Source organism: Syngnathoides biaculeatus, chromosome 13, assembly GCF_019802595.1.
Source record: "Syngnathoides biaculeatus isolate LvHL_M chromosome 13, ASM1980259v1, whole genome shotgun sequence".
NCBI lineage: Eukaryota > Metazoa > Chordata > Actinopteri > Syngnathiformes > Syngnathidae > Syngnathoides > Syngnathoides biaculeatus.
This window is the reverse complement of record NC_084652.1, coordinates 7,419,063-7,440,556: the sequence shown is the minus strand read 5'-3', so window position 1 is coordinate 7,440,556 and position 21,494 is coordinate 7,419,063. Positions and strand designations below refer to the sequence as shown.

The 21,494-nt window shown below is 42.0% G+C and overlaps 1 protein-coding gene across 2 annotated transcripts; it reads left to right on the top strand.

Annotated features, from left to right (window-relative positions):
- Window positions 1–1,823: 1,823 nt before the first annotated feature.
- Window positions 1,824–21,030, top strand: acvr2ba (activin A receptor type 2Ba). Of its 2 annotated transcripts, XM_061839074.1 has the most exons (11): window positions 1,824–2,539; window positions 6,661–6,877; window positions 10,863–10,978; window positions 12,471–12,622; window positions 14,448–14,591; window positions 14,673–14,816; window positions 16,062–16,210; window positions 16,283–16,397; window positions 18,686–18,824; window positions 18,910–19,040; window positions 20,510–21,030. In XM_061839074.1, exons 1-11 carry the CDS (start codon window positions 2,488–2,490, stop codon window positions 20,702–20,704), a joined length of 1,554 nt encoding a protein of 517 aa, XP_061695058.1. In that variant the 5' UTR covers window positions 1,824–2,487; the 3' UTR covers window positions 20,705–21,030. The 2 variants fall into 2 exon arrangements, with proteins under 2 accessions (XP_061695058.1, XP_061695056.1); XM_061839072.1 differs by having other exon boundaries at window positions 14,448–14,816.
- Window positions 21,031–21,494: the final 464 nt, after the last annotated feature.

The window sequence follows — 21,494 nt, the reverse complement described above, 5'->3', positions numbered from 1 at the left end:
TTGATTAACTGAAAAAAATCTGTTGTAGGGTCTTTAATCCAGCCCACTGAGCATTCTTTAGAGTTCGATAATATTTGTTGGGTTAATTTAGCCATTTTTATCCACAGTTGGTAAATAATGTATTTATTCATTTTGCATTATTTTTAATTTAAAGTATTTTTTAAATGGTTAATTTATTTTTTGTAAATAAAACAAAACATAGGAAAAACAATTGGCTGATTATAATTAGATTAGTTATAAAACTGCAAATGAGCATGAATTATTATTTCATTGTAAAGCACAGGTGTCAAAGTCATTTTTGTCGCAGGTGTGTGGTTTCGGTTTCCCCTCAGAGGGCCGTCAACACCATAAAAGTCTTTAATTGCCTCATTATTATGCAAAAAAAAACTTGTTTTGGAATCAGAAATCAAACTATCAACTATTGTTCATATTTGGTAACACAAAAATACTTGCAATATTGCGTTATGATGTGACAATTTGAAATTTTGCTACAGATTTCAACAAGAATCATGGAAGTCGACACACATGATTTGTGTCTGTGGGCCATATAAAATCACGAGGCGGGCCGGCTCTGGCCCCCGGGCCTTGAGTTTGAAAGCTGTGTTGTAAAGTATCTTACATGCAGTATTTGAACCACTATATTGTGGTAACTTTTTTTCCATTCAGATAGTGATTTAGATTCTTTACAGGTGCAATAAAATCTGGGCGATATTCGTACATCTTGGTAATTGATATGTCAAAAAGCAACTTATGGACAATTATGCCATCAATCAACCTGTCATGCGTGTTTTTGGAATGCGGAAGGAAGTACCTGGAGAAAACCCACGCAACCAAGAAGGCTGCAGGCAAATTTGAACCGACATCAAAACTGGGAGGCGGATGTGCGAACCAGTCTCCACTGTACTGTCAATAATTGATTGTTTATTTTTTTTGATTTAATATTTTCAATCCCCTTGATTGAAAATTAGGCCATACTAATAAATTGAGCGGGCATTAGACTCACAGTTCTGAGGTCCCGGGTTCAATCCCGGACCCGCCAGTGTAGAGTTTGCACGTTCTCCCCGTGCCTGCGTAGGTTTTCTCCGGGCACTCCAGTTTCCTCCCACATCCCAAAAACATGCAACATTAATTTGACCCTCTAAATTGCCCCTAGGTGTGATTGTGAGTGCGGGTGTATGTCTCTATGTGCCCTGCGATCGGCTAACAACCAGTTCAGGGTCTACTCCGCCTATTCCCCGTTGACAGCTGGGATAGGCTCCAGCAGTCCCTGTGACCCTTGTGAGGATAAGCGGCTAAGAAAATGGATGGATGGATCGTAAATTGATGAAGAGTCATTTACTGGTTTGGTCAGTAACATGAAATGGGCAAAAATGTTTATCATTGTTGTCCAAATTAAAAAGCAAATATTTGCAAATGTCATATGATGAAACACAGAAAACATCAGTGTGGTTTCATGGATTGATCTGCGCATTTGGACAATTGTAAGTTTGAAAAAATGTTGCTAAATGATGAAACTATTATCAAAATAATCAATTTATTTGACAATTCATGAGTTGTGGCTGAATGGATTCCTGCAACTGGAGAAATACTGATAGTGATGCATTGTTTTGCAAAACAAAGAACTGTTTTGCTGTGGACTTTTGTGAGATGTTTTTAATATATATATATATATATATATATATATATATATATATATATATATATATATATATATATATATATATATATAAGTTAAATAATGGTTACGTGTCGACTGCAAGAAAGAAAAGAAACGCAGGAAATTACGCAATTTCAGACCAATAATCGGAGGACAACGTGCGAAAATTACGCGTTTAAGAGCAACGTTAATCCCCGCGGGGGGGCTTCCACAAACAAATCCCCACGAATTAGTTGTCGTCGGGGTGAGGGGAGTGGGGGACACACACCGTCCTCCTTGAAATAAAAAATAAAAGTCTCTTTTGTAGGTGTGAAACAAGGGCGAATACACCGGAGTGGCGCTGAGGTCACTCGGGCTGCGGCTGCCTCAATTCCCCCCTTTGTGTTTACACATCCGGGTTTTCTAGGCTCGCAGCCCCCGCTCCCCATTTCGAAGCCATTTTGGACACACATCCCACTAACATGCACGTAAACCCCGGGCGACCTCGCGACGCATCGTTGCCAACAGCACCGCTTTCCGCCACAAGGACCGAAAAACGCTCGTTTCTCCCTCCCGGTTCTTTTTTGTTTTCTTCCCCAAAGCCACGCGGGACGAACCGAGCCAGCCGGCGGCTCGACTAATCTGCCCCCCCCCCCCCTCGGTCTTTTCTTCTCGGAGGTGGTGGTGGTGGTGGTGGTTGGTGTGGCAGCGGCGGCGCTTACGAGCCAGGGAAGGCTCGAGCTTGGAGGGGGGCCTGCGGTCGCTTTTGACTACGCCGGGGCAGAGGCGTGGATGTGCGGGACGGATTCCAAACGGCGGAGCTCCGTGGTGGTGCTTTTTAAGGACGGAACATGTCTTTCTCGTGGCTGACTTGTTCACTTCTGCTGGGAACTTTATGCGCAGGTAAGCGGCCGCGAGGGGCTAGCATAGACGCTGTCGCCTCTTCGAGCATTTATTCCAATTATTATTATTTTTTTTTTTTACACCAGTATGTATGTTTTAATCATATTCCACAGTCGATGTATGTTACCTTTTTTTGTATATGTCAAATGTTTAGGTTGATAATGTTGATTTTTTTAAAGACAAAAAAATGCTCGAAAGTGTGGTTTGTCACAAAAGGTGTTGCGTGCTAAAACTGTTGCGTTCAATGCCTTTTGTGAGCTCAGGGCAGGAATAGAAAGCAGCAGCTGCAGCAGCAACATTCTGAAATCTTATATGCTACATAACACGCTTACCCAACAGCAACCACCCCCCCCCTCCAAAAAAAAAAAGAAAAACACTGTTCAAAAGACACTTTTTAAAACCTCAGTATTCTGGAGCGGACAATAGAATAACAACTAAGTGGAATTGCACAAGGGAGCGGAGTTTTTCCCACCCCCCACACAGCTTTCAATAAAGTGACTCCACAACGTGGCCTTGCTCTCTGACCTTCTTTATTATTTTGGAACATACGGCCTCCCCCCACCCCGGTCCCCTTCTCTCGCCCCCCCCCCCCTCCTCCCGATTACAATGACAATAAAATATCTGCACAGCTACGACCCCCGCTTAAAATATATGCGACTGTCTGTTTCACGCATCCATTTTTTAATTTTATATGGTTTATAGATTGTTATAGTAAGCCCCTTCCTCTGGAATCCATGTTGTTGGGGGTTAAAACCTCGAAGTGACAGGAGGAGGGGGGGGTATATTGTAGTAAGAGTCTTCCAGCCTCACGTGACCGAAAATAATCACAATGCACCCTCATTAATTATTTTTATGATTTTAACTTCCATCTTTTGAAGCGTAATATTTCTAAATATTGAAGTCCATTGTTAGCTGCCGGACATCAAAATGTGTGTGTGTGTGTGTGTGTGTGTGTAGTGGGGGCGGGGCACTCTCCTTTGGGAAGGGATTTAAAGATACAGGCACTATTTTTTTTTTCCCAACCTTAACAAAATTAGACCGACTTGCTGTGATTTTACGTGCCCCATTTGTGTGGGAATAATAGAGGAACAATTTAATTGAGATATTTAAACTAGTTAAGTATTATTTTTGATTATGCATCCCCAAAGCAAACATTTGTGAGATTTTGACAATGACAGCCAAGAGCCACTTTTAAGTAAATTCTAAAAACAGTATCATGTGGTGTGACACAGAAAGTATTTGGTGTCGGACAGTGTCAATTTTAACGCCACAGGCCTGAGACATGATTGTCGTGTAATTAAAACTTCCTATCGAGGTCCAGATTTCTGCTATTCCCTTAAACCCCGCCATCATAACAAAACTAGTCCTTTTTGTGACCTTTTATTTACCCCATTGTGTGTGTGAACAAAGGTATGGAGCATTATTAAGCCAGGTCATTTTGCTGCTGTTATTATTAAATGTACAGCAGTGACGAAGGGTGTTTTTGTACATTTGCTTGACTTTGGTGTAAGCAGTTTTGGTTCAGTTTCCACTCATTGACAGTGTGAATGTAAGAGTAAACATGTCCGTGTCTGCGACTGGAGTCCACTTTTCACCCAAAGACAGCTGGGATGGGTTCCAACTCCCTGTCACCCTGAACAGGATAAGCGGTATAGAAAATGGATAGATTGATTGATGAATGTAAAAATGCAAGCATTTGTAATTATTTTTTTATACAAAGACAGACGCATAAATGTTCAAAATGGTAGTCCCTCATGCATGAAAAATTAGCTAATCTAAGACAATGTTACACACTTGGCCCATAAAGCTGATTGTGATTCTGATCATCAAGGTCTTTCAACCAATCAGCGGTGGTGAAGAGCGGTTAGTGTCTTGTTGGCCACGGCAAGTTTTCTGACGACGAGCCTCTAGCTGTAATTACAGAAAAGTGAGCAGCATAAATGGAATTAGTTCCAAAGCCTAATGACATCGCTGCGATGTGGGACTATTTTGGTTTCAAGTCAGATGAACGTGGCTATCCCACTAACACCAACGAGCTGGTATATTGAATTTGTATGAAGTCGCAACAAAGAACACAACTTAAAACATCAATGGGACAAAATCAATTTTAAACACAAACATCCCCCCATAAACTGGGCCCTAAAAAAAAACACAGTCTTTTCCTGTATCTCGTCAGGTTGCAGTCATGGAAGACTTTGCCAAAAAATGCAAATACAAACATGGATATGGCGCGCATACGCTCACCTTTATGTACAGTATAGTGTTACCATTCTAAGAGATATACCCAATGAGGAGGTTGACAAGGGTGCATTTAAAGAAATGCTGGAGATTTTTTAAAAGTAGTACAAAACTTGAATCCAAACAGGTTCCTTTGATCTACTTGTTATTAATGTTGCTACTTCACACGTTTTCTTAACCAACTGGAACCTGGCAAAATATTCCCTGATGAGGTATTCCTGACTGTTAATATCGCTGTGCCTATTTGTTCAGGTGCCCTTTTTGTGACCCCGAGTCTGTTTTATTATTTTGAATTCCAAATATTTAATGGGAATTAGAGCTAAAACCTGAACTGCCTTAAAGAGATGTACTTGCATTATTGTGCTTTAAACCTGATAATCTAATCTTTTTCTTTTTTTATAGATATATTTTTGTTGTCATTTTTACATATAAAAAAAACGTCAACAATGCTATTTTTTGCCATGATAGTTTTGAGGAAAATATTTTGTTCCAAAAACTTTCTATCATGATAGGCCTAAACGCATAGACTGAGGGAGAGAGCAAGATCGATGGGACAACGCAAAAATGTTGTTCAAACGGTATAAAAATAGATTGACTGTATTAAAAATCTGCACTACAGCAGGACAGCAAAGCAAGAACCGCCATTTCCTCCGCTATGTCCCGGTTCTATATTATTGTATCTGTATTCCGTGATAATCGGTTTCAGTGATTCATTGTTCCTGGGTTACGACTGATTGTTTCCATCTTATGCGCATCGCAGAACTCGCACAGTCTCGAGTGTAAAAATGATCTACTAAACATTTTCAGTTGTAGTTTTTGGAAGCGTTTATTTTTGCCAAAGTCATTTTGAAATGGAAACGCCAGAGAAAACATGACTGGGTTTTGCCAACCCTGTCATGTGTATACGAATAACCATTTTTGCGTGGTTGTCATCATGTGCACGTAGCCTCATTAAAGCGTTTTCACTTGTTTTTGTGACAGGTTTCTGAATGAGCTTCACAAATACTATCATGTATATGAGAAATTGCCAAGAAAAACTCTTTGCTCATTGTGTAAACTTGGTCTCATTTTAAATGATTTTGTCATTTTTACAACAAATTTGTGAATGTTTCAGCAATGCTGTTTGTATATAAGTTGTTGTCATTCATGCATAGTGTCATTCAAGCACGAAAAATGTTTTTCCTTACAAATTTGCAGTACAAACAACCTCTTACTAAGGAATTCTGTCATTTCTGCACCAGGTTTGTGAGCGTGTCACAGCAAAGTTTGCCGTTTGTAGGTCGAAAACATTTTTACAAAATTGTTCACAACGTGGTTTGTGAGCAGACGTCTACAACTGTCGTTTTTACTTGATGACTACTGATTTATTTCGTTATTTAAATGCCTCACTTGATGGGTGCGCTGCCTCTCCAAAGACCCAACTATTTGTGTACAAAGAAGAACACATCACTTAAAGTTAAGAACAGTGAAGAATAATCGCTACACCGTATCCTGCCGCTTGGACACGCGTAAACGGCATCTGGGGATCCCTCTGCTGTGCCGTGACGTCTTTACTTGATAACTGACAGTTCGAGCCCAGAGGTAGATGTACAGTACACACGGCATGTACGGTAAAATGTGTACTCCAGAGTGTAATCCCTTGTTTCGTGTTTTATCTATAGAAGCGTCTGGCGTACTGTTATGTTTTGTTTCGTGGCTAATTAAAAGTCTAGAGAGATCTTTTAAGCGCAGCGGATTATTCGGCAGCAATTTCCCGAGGCCCCCGAGGAACTCCAAAACTTGGCGGCGGTCCAAAGCGATAACTCTTAAGACATTCTCAAAGCCTGCCCATCCATCTTTCCTTATGCTTTGTCCAAATTATGACTGTCTGGTTGTCTCACAAGGGTACAGCGTGGGCGAGGCGGAGACGCGCGAGTGCGTGTTCTACAACGACAACTGGCGGGCCGAGAAGACCAACCAGAGCGGCTTTGAGCGCTGCGACGACAAGGATAAGGACAAGGACAAGCGGCTGCACTGCTACGCCTCCTGGCTCAACTCCTCAGGGACCATCAAGCTGGTGAAGAAAGGCTGCTGGCTGGACGACTTCAACTGCTATGACAGGTGAGCCATTGGAGAGCGGCTGTGTGACAGGCAATAGCAGAAAGAGCTCCCGACGCTCACTTTTCCCCGGAGATGACGTTACGCCATTTAATTCTGAGGTCAGGTTGGGGTTCTTCCAAAAAATTTTGGAAAGTTGGAGTTTTTCCTGGGTCACCGTCCTGTGTAACTGGTCCCAACACAGAATGAGTTGAAGTGGACCTACATAGAACCTAGAAAAGGGAATAACGGAAGTCAAGGGCTACAGTTTTAAATTTTAAAACTTCAAAATCATTTCTTCTAATAGGCCACGCGAAGCCTTTTTGTTTTGCAGCCCCTTGCAGGTTAAGTATCTTCGGCACGCCACCCGGAAACCCCTCTCATAGTGCTCATCAAGCCACATTCGCCCCCTTTGGCGCTGTTCTTTACGAAAGGTACTTACAAGGAATTTAGGTCGACCTGCACATTTCCCAGCTTCCGCGGTAGTATTAAAGATGTAGCCGAGGTGGGACCTGGAGCCCGTGTAAAAGGGAATAACAGAACGGCAGGACCGGGATGTAAAATTCAACACCAGAGGCTCACTTCGCGTCATTATTTAGAAGGACAACGTGCCCGACAGGTTGCTGATCTTCCCGCCAAATTAGGGAACTGGCAGCCAATCATAAAGTCCGATCACACTGTTCATCAAAGGTGGCTTCATTCCTAGTCACTGGAATGGGGGAGTTGAAACATATTTTGACTTCTCATGAAGGATGTTGGCTGTGTGAAAATGAATATAAGAAATTTACGGGCTGATGTGACTTGGCTGTACCATAACATCTGTCGGTCCTTTCCCACTACATCCCTACCTAATAGGCACATCAACGGTATGATGGGAGAGCCCATATTTATTCATATGTGCTTTTCATACAGAACTTCCCCAAGTCTCACAAGGGTACAGCGTGGGCATGTTTTCACAGTCATTGCGGCTTGTTGGATTAATATATGTATGTTTTGGTGTCAAGGCAAGTGCGTTCCACACAAAAGTCGTTGGCACTGCATAGCCCTGTCACAATGACATTTTTTTTTAAGACTTAAGAGCTTCTGTAGCCGGGAATCAAATCGTCAAGGTCCCTGGCTTCGGCCACCTACCCGCTCGCACTATACCTGACCCCTGTGGGCCCTCCCACATGGGAAGGGGGAGCCAAGTTACCATTATGGACTGAGCCCGGCCAGGCCCCATGGGTGCAGACCTGGACACTAGGCGCTCTTCTTTGAGCCACACTTCCAGGCCTGGCTCCAGAGGGGGACAGCGGTATCCCGTGTCCGGGCATGGGAAACCTCGATCTATTTGTATTTTTCTTCTCGGAGTCTTATAGAGCTGGTGCTCCTATGCCATAAAATCACAGGACTTTTGTTTACCTCGCCATATTGCCAGTCTAGCAAAGCATTGTTCAATGCTAAGCCGGTTGGAGATGACACAAAAATGTCTTATAGCATGACGCCCAGAGTCTTGTCAGATACCGTTAGACATTTAGAAGGTGAAAATAAACAAAGATAGGTGGAAAAATTAGATTAACTCGGCATAGAGGACCCACATTTGATGCTGAAGTTGATGTTTTCGCCGATAAGAAAGTGGACTAATATACCAATATTTAAATAAATGACCTCTGGTTTTGCACAAACTCTCATTCATTAACTATAATTTTGGGGGGGGGACGGCGTCGTCGCCACGGAACTTACACGGACACGATTGCGGCCACACTTTAACCTCTATAAACCTCTGTGACAGACAATTTTTTTTTTAAATACACATTTTTATCAAATGAGCCAACTTGGCATTATAAATTCTTCTTAGTAATTTGAAATTGAGAAGAATAATTCCTACCTGAAATAAAGCTATCGCCACACAGGCGTATGTGTATTTTGGTTGGGCACCATCCGTCATTAATTGCTGAAATCCATCGATATTTTCTGGTCTTTTCAGCTGCTATTCCATAGAATAATCTCTTTGAATGTCTGTCTCGTCTGTCGTGACATCCAACAGCACAACAGGTCTCAGGTATTGTAAATATTCTCCGGTTCGATGTCTCCCACAATGTCGAGCAACTCTGTTTGACCGGCATTATGTCGCCGTGAAAATGGTGACGTCACGTGCACGAGCTTTATAGCTATGCTTTATCTGGCCCCTCACCTCGGACCCGTTGGTCATGGGTCGCCATACAAGGCTTGTGAACCCCCAGACAACTTAGCTTCTAGGATAATTAGGATGCACAGACCTCTCCACCACGATAAGGTGACTGCTTCCTGGAGGGGTGACTGGGTGTATTTAATTAAATTTATTTGCATTTTTGACAAGGTTTAATTGTCCAAAGTAAATTCCCATGATAGACGTAGGCATGTCAGGACGCACTGTCGAGAGAATATCCCATTTGTAAATTATTCAGTGTTTTGTAATGCACTGCAAGAGCTGGAGAATATGCTGAGGCGACATGAAAGCTGATTTTAATAATCTGGTTTTGAAAACATTGGGGTCAGGTCTCAATTAGACGCGGGTGGATGTTTCCATACGTCGAGAGTTACTGGACGTGGGTTGCAAAGTAACACTCGGAAGATTTTCCTCATCCGGGCTATCCTGTTTTCGAAGTTTTGACAGTAACGGAAGAAAGAACCCGGCCGATGTCGATATTGATAGGCTTCAGTTTACACTAGTTGTGGATGGTTCCTTATAGCTTCTGAGTTTTTTCTCGTTTCCACGGATGAGTAAATAACTGAATTCTGTTCCTGCAGAAGAATAATTACTCTAACTGGGCTATTCTATAAATCAAGGAGGTGTTGAGTCGTGATATTGACAAATTAATTTTGTCGTGGAATTAAGTTTGTGATTGGTTTTCCTGGCTTTTTTTTGTTGGACATTTTAAAGCAATATTTTACATTCGTCCCATTTTTGAGGCACGGGGAACTGTGCTGTTCGTCCAGAAGAAGAAACCGTTTGACTGGGCCATTTTTCTGTACAACACAATGATGCCGAATGGGAGCGTTGACATGCTTTAGGTTAATAATCCTGAAGCTGTGCTGCCTGTTAAGCTTCCAACATTAATGAAGAGTTCCAAGATTTTTTTGGGGGGCATGGATGAATGACTGAACCCTGCAAACATAGCAGAAATGCTTTGAACTTCATATAGTGACCATTTTATCTATTGATTTTATAGACTTGTTTGATTTTTGATTATTGCTTCAATTATCCATTATATTATTGGTATCTCGGTCTCCCAAGACCTTTGTAAGCATGTTTTTAAAGTTTCTATCTAAAATATATTCCCCCGCTTGATTGTTGTATTGGCGGCAGGGTGACTCAGCTGTTAAAGCGTTGGCCTCACAGTTCTGAGGTCACGGGTTCAATCCCGGACCCGCCTGGTCTTCCCGTGCCTGCGTGGGTGTCCTCCGGGCACTCCGGTTTCCTCCTGCATTCCAAAAACATGCAACATTGATTGGACACTCTAGATTGCTACTAGGTGTGATTGTGCCCGTTGACAGCTGGGATAGACACCACCACCACTCCACGCGACCCTCATGAGGATAAGTGGCGAAAAAAATGGATGAATGGTGGTCAACGCTAATCCAATTTTTATGTGAGTAAGGTACCCAGAACTCGCCATCTGATTTCTTTTAAGTTCTCTGAAAGCGACTGGGTATCTAAAAATAATCCGCATAAAAAAACTTGCACAATTTCAAATTTTTCACAAAATATTGAGTTTGTCCTGTGACTTTCTCACAGATTTTGAGTTTGACACCCACGCCGTAGACTATCGAGCATGAGGCTTTGCGCTTTGGGCTCCTTCTTGTCAAACCGATGGACTCAAAATGAAGTTTCAAATCAACATTATTCATAAACAGTTGTTCAACGATAAATACAACATTCCTTGTCTCTGTCCGGTGTACACTCCCGCCATTAAAAATAGCCGCAATAGACTACTGAGCCACTAACGCGGGTGTGTGTGCGCGCTCGTGTGTGTTCCGATGGCTTCAGGCAAGATTGCGTCTCCATGGACGAGAACCCTCAGGTCTTCTTCTGCTGCTGCGAGGGCAACTACTGCAACGAGCGCTTCACCCACCTACCCGACTTGATCAGCGTTGGCAACAGAGGTGAGGGGCGAACCCCGTATGCGTATGTTTATATATATATATATATATATATTATATATATATATATATATATATATATATATATGCGCGAACATACATACATACAGACACACGCACACACCGTGTGTTGCTGAATATGAATGTTAACGTCCCACGTAGATGTCATGCGATGAAAGTTTCGTGTCATAAGCTTGGAAAGGAATATGGTCCTAGTTATCAGTGTTATCACCAAACTGATAAAAAAAAATGTCCCTCAGGTATTGGTTAGTACGAGTGGTATGAGTATTACAAAAAAAACATTGACAAAATTATTAAACAAGAATAATATTAAGTGGAAAAACAGAAACGTGACAAAAACTTCAAGATATGTGTATAATAAGAAAGATATCTTAATTAGGGGAACTGCTATTGTTATTATTGAGTACTGAACAGGAAAAAAAGAGGTTACAACCGATTTCTGTAGTTATAAAGTCGCTACACTGGCTCTCAGTCGGTTTTAGAATACATTTTCAAGTTCTGTTACTGGTCTATAAATCACCTGTTTGTGGTTTAGCTCCTGAAATACAGTACAGGGCATGAAAAGAATACTCCTGAAGTAAAAACCCAGTCGGGCTCTGAAATCGACAGACTTGAGCCCAATAGTGGGGCGCAGAGTCCAAAGTCAACATGGTGAGGCAGCATTTGGCGATTATGCTCCACACAAATGGAATTAAGTTACCTGCAGAGATGTCCAGGTTAAAGCTTAATGGTTTCCTCATGCTTATTCGAGCATTTCTACTTTTTCAATTATCTTTCTTGCATTGTTGTGCTTAATTAATAATTGTTGTCATTCTTGTATTTCTCTTTGTTGCACATGTTTATTTTGCAGTTGTTTATTTGTTTTTAGTTACTTTTAATCATATAAAGAACATCGAGTTACCTTGTGGATGAAATGCACGATATAAATCGTTTGCTTTGCTGCAAAATACAGTATCCAGTTTTCTGAATACTAGATACAGTATTTGATAGAAAAATAGAAGAAGTAGAAACATAGTAGATGAAATCTTTACAAACAAAATGAACAAATATTAGGCAAAAGATTACATGGATATTAAACCAATATTAGGAAATGGTAGAATAGATATGATGAAAATATTGGAATATTACAAAGTGTTCGACAGATAAAAATACACAGTTAAACATATCACAGGATAAAGGACAAAAATATTGGAAAAAAGTATTTTTTTTTACAAAATTCAAATGAAGGAAACACACGAAAATTTTACATGAAAAATATACTACTGTGTAAAAAAAGAATATCCAAGCTATTATGATTCAGAAATATTAGATAAAAAAGGCATAACATAGGGGGCACATTAAAAACATATTTAACTAGCTGATTTTTGAAAGGAGAGCAACGCTTTTGCTTGTAAAGCGTTTCATGCCTAATGCTGATGGTTTCTACCATTTGCAGTGTTCTTAATCATGGATTTTGTGTTTCTTTTCCACACAGTCAAAATTCGCCCTCCGCCCCGCGTGCTGTCCATGCTCAACGTGCTGGTCTACTCCCTGCTGCCGCTATCCGTGCTCTCCTTAGCAATCATTCTGGCCCTGTGGATGTACCGTCACCGCAAGCCCCCCTACGGCCACGTGGACCTGAGTGAGGTGAGCCGGTCGACAAATTCCATTATTTTTGCAGTAGCATACGATGTGTGGCGAGAGAGATCCACACAGGTAATGAAGGTAGCATTGTCATTCAGTTCCACTTCATAGGCTCCAGCAATTGAGAGGGTTGAGTACCTCCACTTATGATCTACGGCAACACAGTAATGCAGCAGTGCGACTTCTACTTTTAAATCTGATGTTTTGGGATCGTTTTGCATCCTCTTAAAAATCCGTAACACAGGAAAAGAGACTCGAGCTACGATACCCAATACCAAGACAAAAATGTGAGAGAGAGTTAAGACAGTAGTTTTGGAGATACAGTGGTACCTCGGTTTTCGAACGTGTCTGTTTTCGTACAAATCGGTTTTCAAACGAAAATTTTGAGGTTTTTTTTTTTTTTTTTGCTTTGGTTTTCGAATGAAAATTGGTATTCGAACGCCCCGACCAGCTGACCCATGATGATTTGTTATTGTGCTTTCGAACGCACCCGGGAAAAAACCCGGAAACGACGTAACGCTCACGACGCAACAGTTGGCCCGCACGCCCCTGTGCAAGCAGATGTGTCCAGTAGTGACTTCTTTTCTTCCAATTGAGCAATATTAGCCCCCAATCATGGCTCCAAAGAAGGCAAGTAGAACTGGTTGGTGCTGAAAAAAGGAAAGTGGCAATCTGGTGTGCGTTTTTCTGAGCTATCGAAGAAGTATGGCATGGCAAAATCGGCGATGAGCACCATTCAGAAACACAAGGATGCCGTCAGAGTAAGTCATGTTGCTAAAGGAGCAACCGTGTTAACCAAGCAGAGGCCACAAATCTTGGAGGAAGTTGAAAAGTTGCTTCTTATTTTCGTGAACAAGCAGGAGTTAGCTGGGGATAGTGTTGCCGAGGAAGGGAAGAGATGTCCTCTGATGAGGCTGAAGGCAGGAAGGATGTCCCAAGTGCCAATATAAAAGCTATCTGCGCTAAATGGAATGACATCCATAATTTTGGAGAACTCTATGCCCCAAACAAAGCAGATTGTTGCAGATTACTGCAAAATTTCAATGACGTTGTTATGACGCACTTCAGCAAAGTGCTCAAAAGACGGCAGAAACAGTCAACATTAGATTATTTCTTTGTTAAAAAGGGGTGAGTCACCCTCACCAAAGACATTTGAAACAGTTGTTTTGCATTGCTTTTTTCTTTTATTCCATTAACCCTACCTGTAGTTGCAAGTTAATTTTTTTAGTACATGTACTTTCTGTGCAAATAAAAAAAAAATATTTGTCTGTTTTTTTCCCCCTCATTATTGCTTGTTTAAAGTTATTCTGCACTTTTGTTAATAAAAAAAAGGTTTATAAGGCTGGGCGCCGAGTCGCTACAGATACGGCAATGCACTCCCAGCCAAGCATACTCTACTGCTAAAGCATACATTTTAAGCAAAAATATAAATGTATTTCTTAAATGATTTAATTATAGAAAGTATTTAAACTATACATGTATTTCTATTATGCAGTTTATTATCAGGAAAAGCTTAAAAAAAAAAAAAACGCTTTTAAAAAAACAATTTTTTTGGGTTGGAACGCATTATTTCATTTTCCATTCATTGTAATGGGAAAATGCACTTCGGTTTTCCAACGTTCCGGGTTTCAACTGGCCTTGTGGAACGGATTGTGTTTGAGAACCGAGGCACCTCTATATTTCTGAAGAATTTCTACAACATACTGTACCAGCAAATGGCCGAGTGCTCGACTTAAAGCGGTGTCTAATACTTTAGTCGGAGACGTTAAATACGATTTTACCAATCATTATTTTTTAATTCCTTTTTTTTTTTTTTTTTGTGGTTCAGGACCCTGGACCTGTCCCTCCATCGCCCATGGTGGGCCTGAAACCGCTGCAGCTGCTGGAAATCAAAGCCAGGGGCCGCTTCGGTTGCGTCTGGAAAGCCCAACTCATGAGCGAATACGTCGCAGTCAAGATCTTCCCCGTACAGGTGGGCCATTGCTTTTGCGCTGTACGTTCAATTTTCACCCGATCGGGGTCTAGAAGTCGACATCTGTTTGTGGTCGCACAGGATAAACAGTCGTGGCAAAATGAGCGAGACATCTTCCTGACACCGGGTATGCGGCACGAGAACATCCTGCGCTACATTGCCGCCGAGAAGCACGGCAGCAACCTTGAGACGGAACTGTGGCTCATCACTGAGTTCCACGAGAGAGTAAGGATTCACTTTTATTTAATGTCATCTATAGGCGCCCGTGTGCCGTCCTTACCGACCTGCTATGTGTTTTCCAATATTGGCCTGCGCCTTTTGTGTACCTTTGCAAAAGGGCATCGCAGCTTTTATTAAAACTGCAGTTTTATTAGACAGCGGCCAGGATATATTACACACTTTTTCATGCCTTTTGTTGAGCCCTAACTAATCTTTGTTTAATTGATGGCACGGTACTTGTATAAATAAAGCTAATGCAGTGTAATCATTGAAAAAATCATTTAACTCTGTTGATGCAACCCAAAATGGCAAATCAAAAATTAGGGTCTCTATCAGTAATAAGGCCCAAAATAGTTGTTGGTCTTTTCCTTCCGACTTTTGAGATGGCCAAATGTTTCTATTAATTTGACGTAACTCAGGCTTGCTAGTAAGTAAAAGCAGAGGACTTGGTCCAAAAATGGCTGATATCCAGTTCAATTCTGAAAATCTTCCCTTGAGGCTTTTCCCGGAGTCTTATGATAGACGTGTCCACCAATTTTCATGTCTAACATTTAAATGGTTTCAGAGCAAATATTAGTTGATTTTGGGTGGTCATGCTCAGGAACCCTGAAAATAAACAATTTTACCAGGTTACAGAAACTAAATGAGTAAAATAAATGGAACTAGAAAATGCCAGTTGATGCCCGCTAAAAACTATGTAATAACTTGAAGCTGTCACAAGATAGCAACAAATACACCATCCAGCTATCCATCCATTTTCTTAGCCACTTATCCTCACAAGGGTCACGGGAGTGTTGGAGCCTATCCCAGCCGTCAACAGGCAGGAGGCGGGGTACACCCTGAACTGGTTGCCTGCCAATCACAGGGCACATGGAAGCAGACAAACACTCGCACTCACAATCACACCTAGGGGCAATTTAGAGTGTCCAATTAATGTTGCACGTTTTTGGGATGTGGGAGGAAACCGGAGTGCCCGGAGAAAACCCACGCAGGCACGGGGAGAACACGCAAACGCCACAGTGGCGGGGCCGGGATTGAACCAGTGTCCTCAGAACTGAGAGGCCAACGCTTTACACCTTCTCCACCGTGCCGCCCAAACAAACCTTTTCTCATCTAAATGAGGCGTTCAAACTTGGCGGAAGAAAAGTGTATGTCTTTTTTTTGTAGCATATGTAATTTTGCGGTTAGAAGTATATTTCTTATATGAAAACGGTCTCGTTATGTCTTCAACGCTCTTGTTGTTTTGTTCAGGGTTCGCTGTCTGACCACCTCAAGGGCAACACTGTGACCTGGAGCGAGCTGTGCCTCATAGCGGAGACTATGTCCCGCGGCCTAGCCTACCTCCACGAGGACATTCCCAGCAACAAGGGAGAAGAACCCAAACCCACCATCGCACACAGGTACGCTCAAAAAGTGACGGTTGAGTTAACGCGTTGAAATGAAATGATTAATGACTCGTTCTTCCTCGTCAGGGATTTCAAGAGTAAGAATGTAATGCTCCGGAATGACCTGACTGCAGTCATCGGAGACTTCGGGCTCGCTGTATGCTTCGAGCCCGGGAAACCTCCAGGGGACACTCACGGACAGGTAAAAAAAAATAAATAAATAAAAATGATCTGCCATCCTCATTTGAAATGATTACGGATGCTTATGGCAAAAAAAAAATGCAAATGAAAAAAAGTCTTTATCTGCATCCCAGTGTTTTCGTTGCATATGTTATAAAAAGAAAAAAAAAATTCTGCACATTTTTAAGTTTGGAAAATGTCTAGAAATTTACAGAGATTTTTTTTCGACATATACAAAAACAATTTGAAAAATTCATTGTCAAGAAATGAAACAAAGCATATAGAAATATACCACACTAGATATTTTGGAGGGATAGCAATGGAGGCTACTGGAAATGTTAATAGTTTACACAACCGGAGATTTTCAATAAATGTAAACTTTTTAGGAAATTTACTGAACACATAAGCCAGGGGTAGTTAAATATAATTTGTGAAAGTGCAAATTGCCGCTAACGCAGGCGTGTGTGCATCAAGGTCTATTTACTGTTCTCGCGATGATCATACATTGCGTCTCGTTGCTGTGGAGCATAAAATGGAGGATTTGTTTAATTTTAGTAGTAATTTCTTTCTTTTTTTTTTGCCTTTAAACATCGTGTCCATCATTTCAGTCATGCATTCTTTAATTTCTGCATCTGAGAATGGACGCCGCGCTCGCTTATCGGAATTCCATGCCACTTCAAGTGAGGCTCTGTTGCCTTGTGTCCTGTCATCGATACCACAACAATCCTTTCAGTCCATTTATTGTTGTGGTTTTTAAACCTCAGTTTTAAATCAGTTTCTTTACGAAATTGATGTACTTTATGTTTCAAATTGAAGATTTTCATCACAGCTGGAGTGTCCTGGCCTATTAAGTATGTGTTTTGCTGGTGGCTGCAGGAAGAATGATTGCAAATATGTCAGTTTGTTCTTGGAAATATAGATTTTCAGTGTCTACTTCTCTTTTACCAGTCAATTTGGAACACTGTTTTTGTGCAATCTAGACTTTTACACAAGGCAAAGGGTCAGCGAAAGTTAGGGATTACTCTTGCAGCAGTCAACTCAATGAGTGAGCAACAGGCTGTCCGTGTATCATTGGCATGAAGACAAGTCTCTGTGTAGACGTGTTGACAGAACTAAAAGTTAAGGACATATTTTTTTTAGTCTGGGCGCGCCTTCCATGCAGGAGACGCCCAGTCCGTGTGCTGCCAAGTCGACGGGTCAACGGCACATTGCAGTGGCTTGCAGCCACGCTACTATTCTGAGAACGCTCGATCTCGGGTGATCTCGAAGAGTTTTGGAGGCGCACATAGGCGAGCTTGCCGCTTGCAGTCTGCCTTTTGACAGCCATTGGCAGAGACTGAGGAAAAATCGTACTATAGTAAAGCCTCGGTTGTGGAACGTGCCTGTTTTCGAACGACTTACAAACGAAAATTTCACGGGTTTTTTTTTTTTTGCTTCTGTTTTTGAACGAAAATTGGTACTCGAATGCCCCCACAAAACCCAGAAATAACATATTGGGCACGGCCATACCAGCTGACCCATGACGCGCTTTATTGTAAATTCCAACGCCGCCGAAAAAAAACGGAAATAACATAATGCACGTGGCGTAAGCAGCTGACCACCCACGATGCGTTTTGTTATCAATTCGAACGCCCACCCCCCCGGGAAAAAAACGGAAATGACAATGCGCACGGTGCAACTAGCACACTTTTGTTATTCTGTATGACGCAGCCTCTGTACACAGACGTGTGCTGGTAGTGACTGTGGTTTTTCTTCTTATCGAGAACTTCCGCATTAACCCTCAATCATGGCTTCAAAGAAGGCAAGGTGCTTGTTTCAAGTTATTCTGCACGTTTATTAATAAAATAGTTAACAAGGCTGGGGGCCGAATGCTACAGACACGGCAATGCACTCCCAGCCTAGCGTACTCTACTACTAAAGCATACATTTTAAGCAAAACATAAATATATTTCTTAAATGATTTTATGATATAAAGTATTTAAACTATACATGTATTTCTACTATGCAGTTTATTATCAGGAAAAGCTAAAAAAATGCTTTAATATGCCCAATTTTTTAGGCTTGGAACGCATTTCTTTTTCCATTCATTGTAATGGGAAACATCGATTTGGTTTTCAAACAAATCAGTCCTCGAACCGTTTTCTGGAACGGATTGTGGTAGAGAACTGAGGCATCTTGTATAACTAACTCATGGCCAAGCTTCTACATCCGCCTTCCACAGTTTCCACTGGTTACTGTCGCTAAGCCATTCGTGGCAAAACATCCACATTGAATCTGAGGCTAACGCCCAACTGCTTGTGGTACGCCCAGGTGGGTACGCGACGCTACATGGCTCCTGAGGTGCTGGAGGGAGCCATCAACTTCCAGCGAGACTCCTTTTTGAGGATTGACATGTACGCCATGGGCCTGGTGCTCTGGGAGCTGGTGTCTCGCTGCAGCGAAACGGACGGTAAGCCCACCTTCAAGGAGGCTCGAGTTGATCCTCGTTGAATAGGAAGTGTGAGCTAAACATTTTGTCACGATGTCCTTCTCAGGTACCGTGGGCGAGTACTTGCTGCCGTTTGAGGACGAAATAGGGCAGCATCCAACCTTGGAGGATCTGCAAGATGTGGTCGTGCACAAGAAAATGCGTCCAGTCATCAAGGACTGTTGGCTCAAACATCCGGTGAGTAATTTCATTGTGGGGACGAAAAAAAGGATGTGAGACGAAGGACGCCAACCTGAATGGCGCACCACTAGAGAAAAAAAATAGTAAGACTATGAAAAAAATTTCTTAGACGAAAAAAAAAAGTCCAGCCGGAGATGTGTACCTACCTTACAGTAGCAAATCTTGTTTGTGCATTGGCAACCGTATCATGTCCAAGTCCAAATTTTCTGCTGGGACATTTATGAGCCTTGAGCTCGTAGAGAAAAAAAAAAAACAAAAAATTAAGCTAAAACATCTTCATGGTATCAAAATAAAGATTTTATTTTAATTTAAAAAGGTGGTGCCAGGCATGTGTATCGGGCTTAAAGGTCAAGTGTCATGAAATGGATGATTTTTAGTATGTTAGTATGGGGAAAAAAAGGCAGCCGGAATGGACCCATCCGTTTTTGTTTTTACCACAAAACATGATTTTGACGTATCCAGCTTTTTGTAACTCCTGGCATGAAAATATTCTCGAGGGATTTGTTTTCGAGAAGAAGCAGGAAGTGACGTACAAGGCAGGACCGCCCTCAAGTGGACTCGTTTCTTTCTATTAGTTTTACCTGCGGGAAGGTGGCTCGTTGTTCTTTCGTGTTAGCCAAAATGCCGGCTCGCCGCATTGCTGGATATTGCTCGAGAGGATGGATTCGCTCTTCATACTTTCCCAAAAGATCCCGTTCGTCGTGAAAAATGGATTGCACAGGTGCAAAGGACGAGAGCTTTGTGGGTTCCAAATGACAGGAAGTGTGTATACGGCTACTTAAAAAACAATAGTTCGGGGCGGGGGGGCATAATCCGTAAGTCAGGTCAATGTCAATGTGTCGACGTGTGCATCGGAAGGTTTCTGAAGGACGGCCTCCGCAAGCCTTGTGAATCGCCACCGGACTCCGCGGCGTGGAGGTGGATCGGGCAGGGAGGTGGTTTGGCCGTGATCCGCATATCATTTAAATATGGCTTGAAACAATAGGGTAATATTGGCCCGGACACTTCCGTCGATTCGTGAGATGTTCTCCTCTTCAAAAAGAGCTTCCGTGTCAGAATGGGCGCGTTCGTCTCCCATAGTAGGGGCCACAGCGTGTTTTCAATGCCAAATGTCCCAGTGTGACATCACGGACAGAAGATGCAGCCAATGTGACAACCACTTGGATGACGCGCTCTCCGCTCATATTTCTTTTTTCGTATAGACATTGAAGTGAATAATGTTGTATGTATTTTTCATTTCAATATCTATTTTAGAATGTTTATAAGGATGACACTTGACCTTTAAGCACTGCAAGAAAAAAAAGTGGAGGCGGGGGGAGTCACACATGAGCAATTGGACTGTTCCCGGGTCCACCTCTTTTAAGTAGACTGGGACAACAAGAAGGAATAGTGAAAAAATAAGTCGCAACGTTGCTGGAGTCGAGTAGTATTTATCTTTGAGCAAGGAAAAAATTGTCACCCGGCAGGGTCTGAGTCAGCTGAGCGAGACCATCGAAGACTGCTGGGACCACGATGCCGAGGCCCGGCTTTCGGCTGGCTGCGTGGAGGAGCGCATCAGCCAGATTGCCAGGACCACCGGCGGCACTACCTCAGACGGCCCGGTCTCCATCGTCACGTCTCTCACCAACGAGGACCTACCTCCCAAAGAGTCCAGTACCTGAACATGGGCAGTGCTCCAGACATTTTTTTTATTTTTTATCTTTTTTTTTTTTTTTTCTTCAAACCCAAACTCAGTGGATCTTGGTGAATATTTAATAACATGCAGCTGCTATTTTATCCCAAATACTGGTAATTTTTTTTTTCCTGGGATGTCAGATCTTACTAACACATCCATCTGCTGTAGTTTGGACATAGTATTAAGCTATGCGACAGGCAACACTAAATGTCGTCATTACCTCATGTATTTTTTTTCGTTAATTACCTCATAATTTCTTTTTCTATTTTTTTTTTTTGAACACCCCCGCCCTCCCTCTCAATCCCCTCCAATCCCCCCCCCCCCCCTCCCATCAAGTGAACTTTAAGCTCCAAAACCTCTGGAGGATTTTGAGACTGTTAAAATGAAATAGATTCATTTTCCTCAGGGGTTGAAGGTCCTCTGGTTTTTTTTTTTAAAGGAACTCTTCAAAGTGTCGCTCTCCAACTTTTTAAACCTGTGAATGCCTCCCTCTCGACAGAAAAGGAAAAGTTACGGAAAAAAAAAATACTACAGCTAGCGTGTGTGTGTGTGTGTGTGTGTGTGTGTGTGTGTGTGTGTGTGTGTGTATGTATGTATATAGATATATCTATATACATACACACACATGGATGTGTATGTGTGCGTATATACACTGCAAAAACACTTTTGTCTCACTGAAGTCACTTCAAACTAAACATCTGTTTCATCTCAGTTAGCCTCCCCCAAATTATTTAATCTTGTCAAATGCCACAATAATGAAAGCGAGAATTTGTTTT

Excerpts from the sequence above, each read along its gene's own strand:
- acvr2ba (XM_061839072.1), top strand. The coding sequence starts at position 2,488 with ATGTCTTTCTCGTGGCTGACTTGTTCACTTCTGCTGGGAACTTTATGC. Across the intron at positions 6,878-10,862 it reads GACTTCAACTGCTATGACAG|GCAAGATTGCGTCTCCATGG; the intron begins GTGAGCCATTGG and ends CGATGGCTTCAG. Across the intron at positions 16,211-16,282 it reads AAACCCACCATCGCACACAG|GGATTTCAAGAGTAAGAATG; the intron begins GTACGCTCAAAA and ends CTTCCTCGTCAG.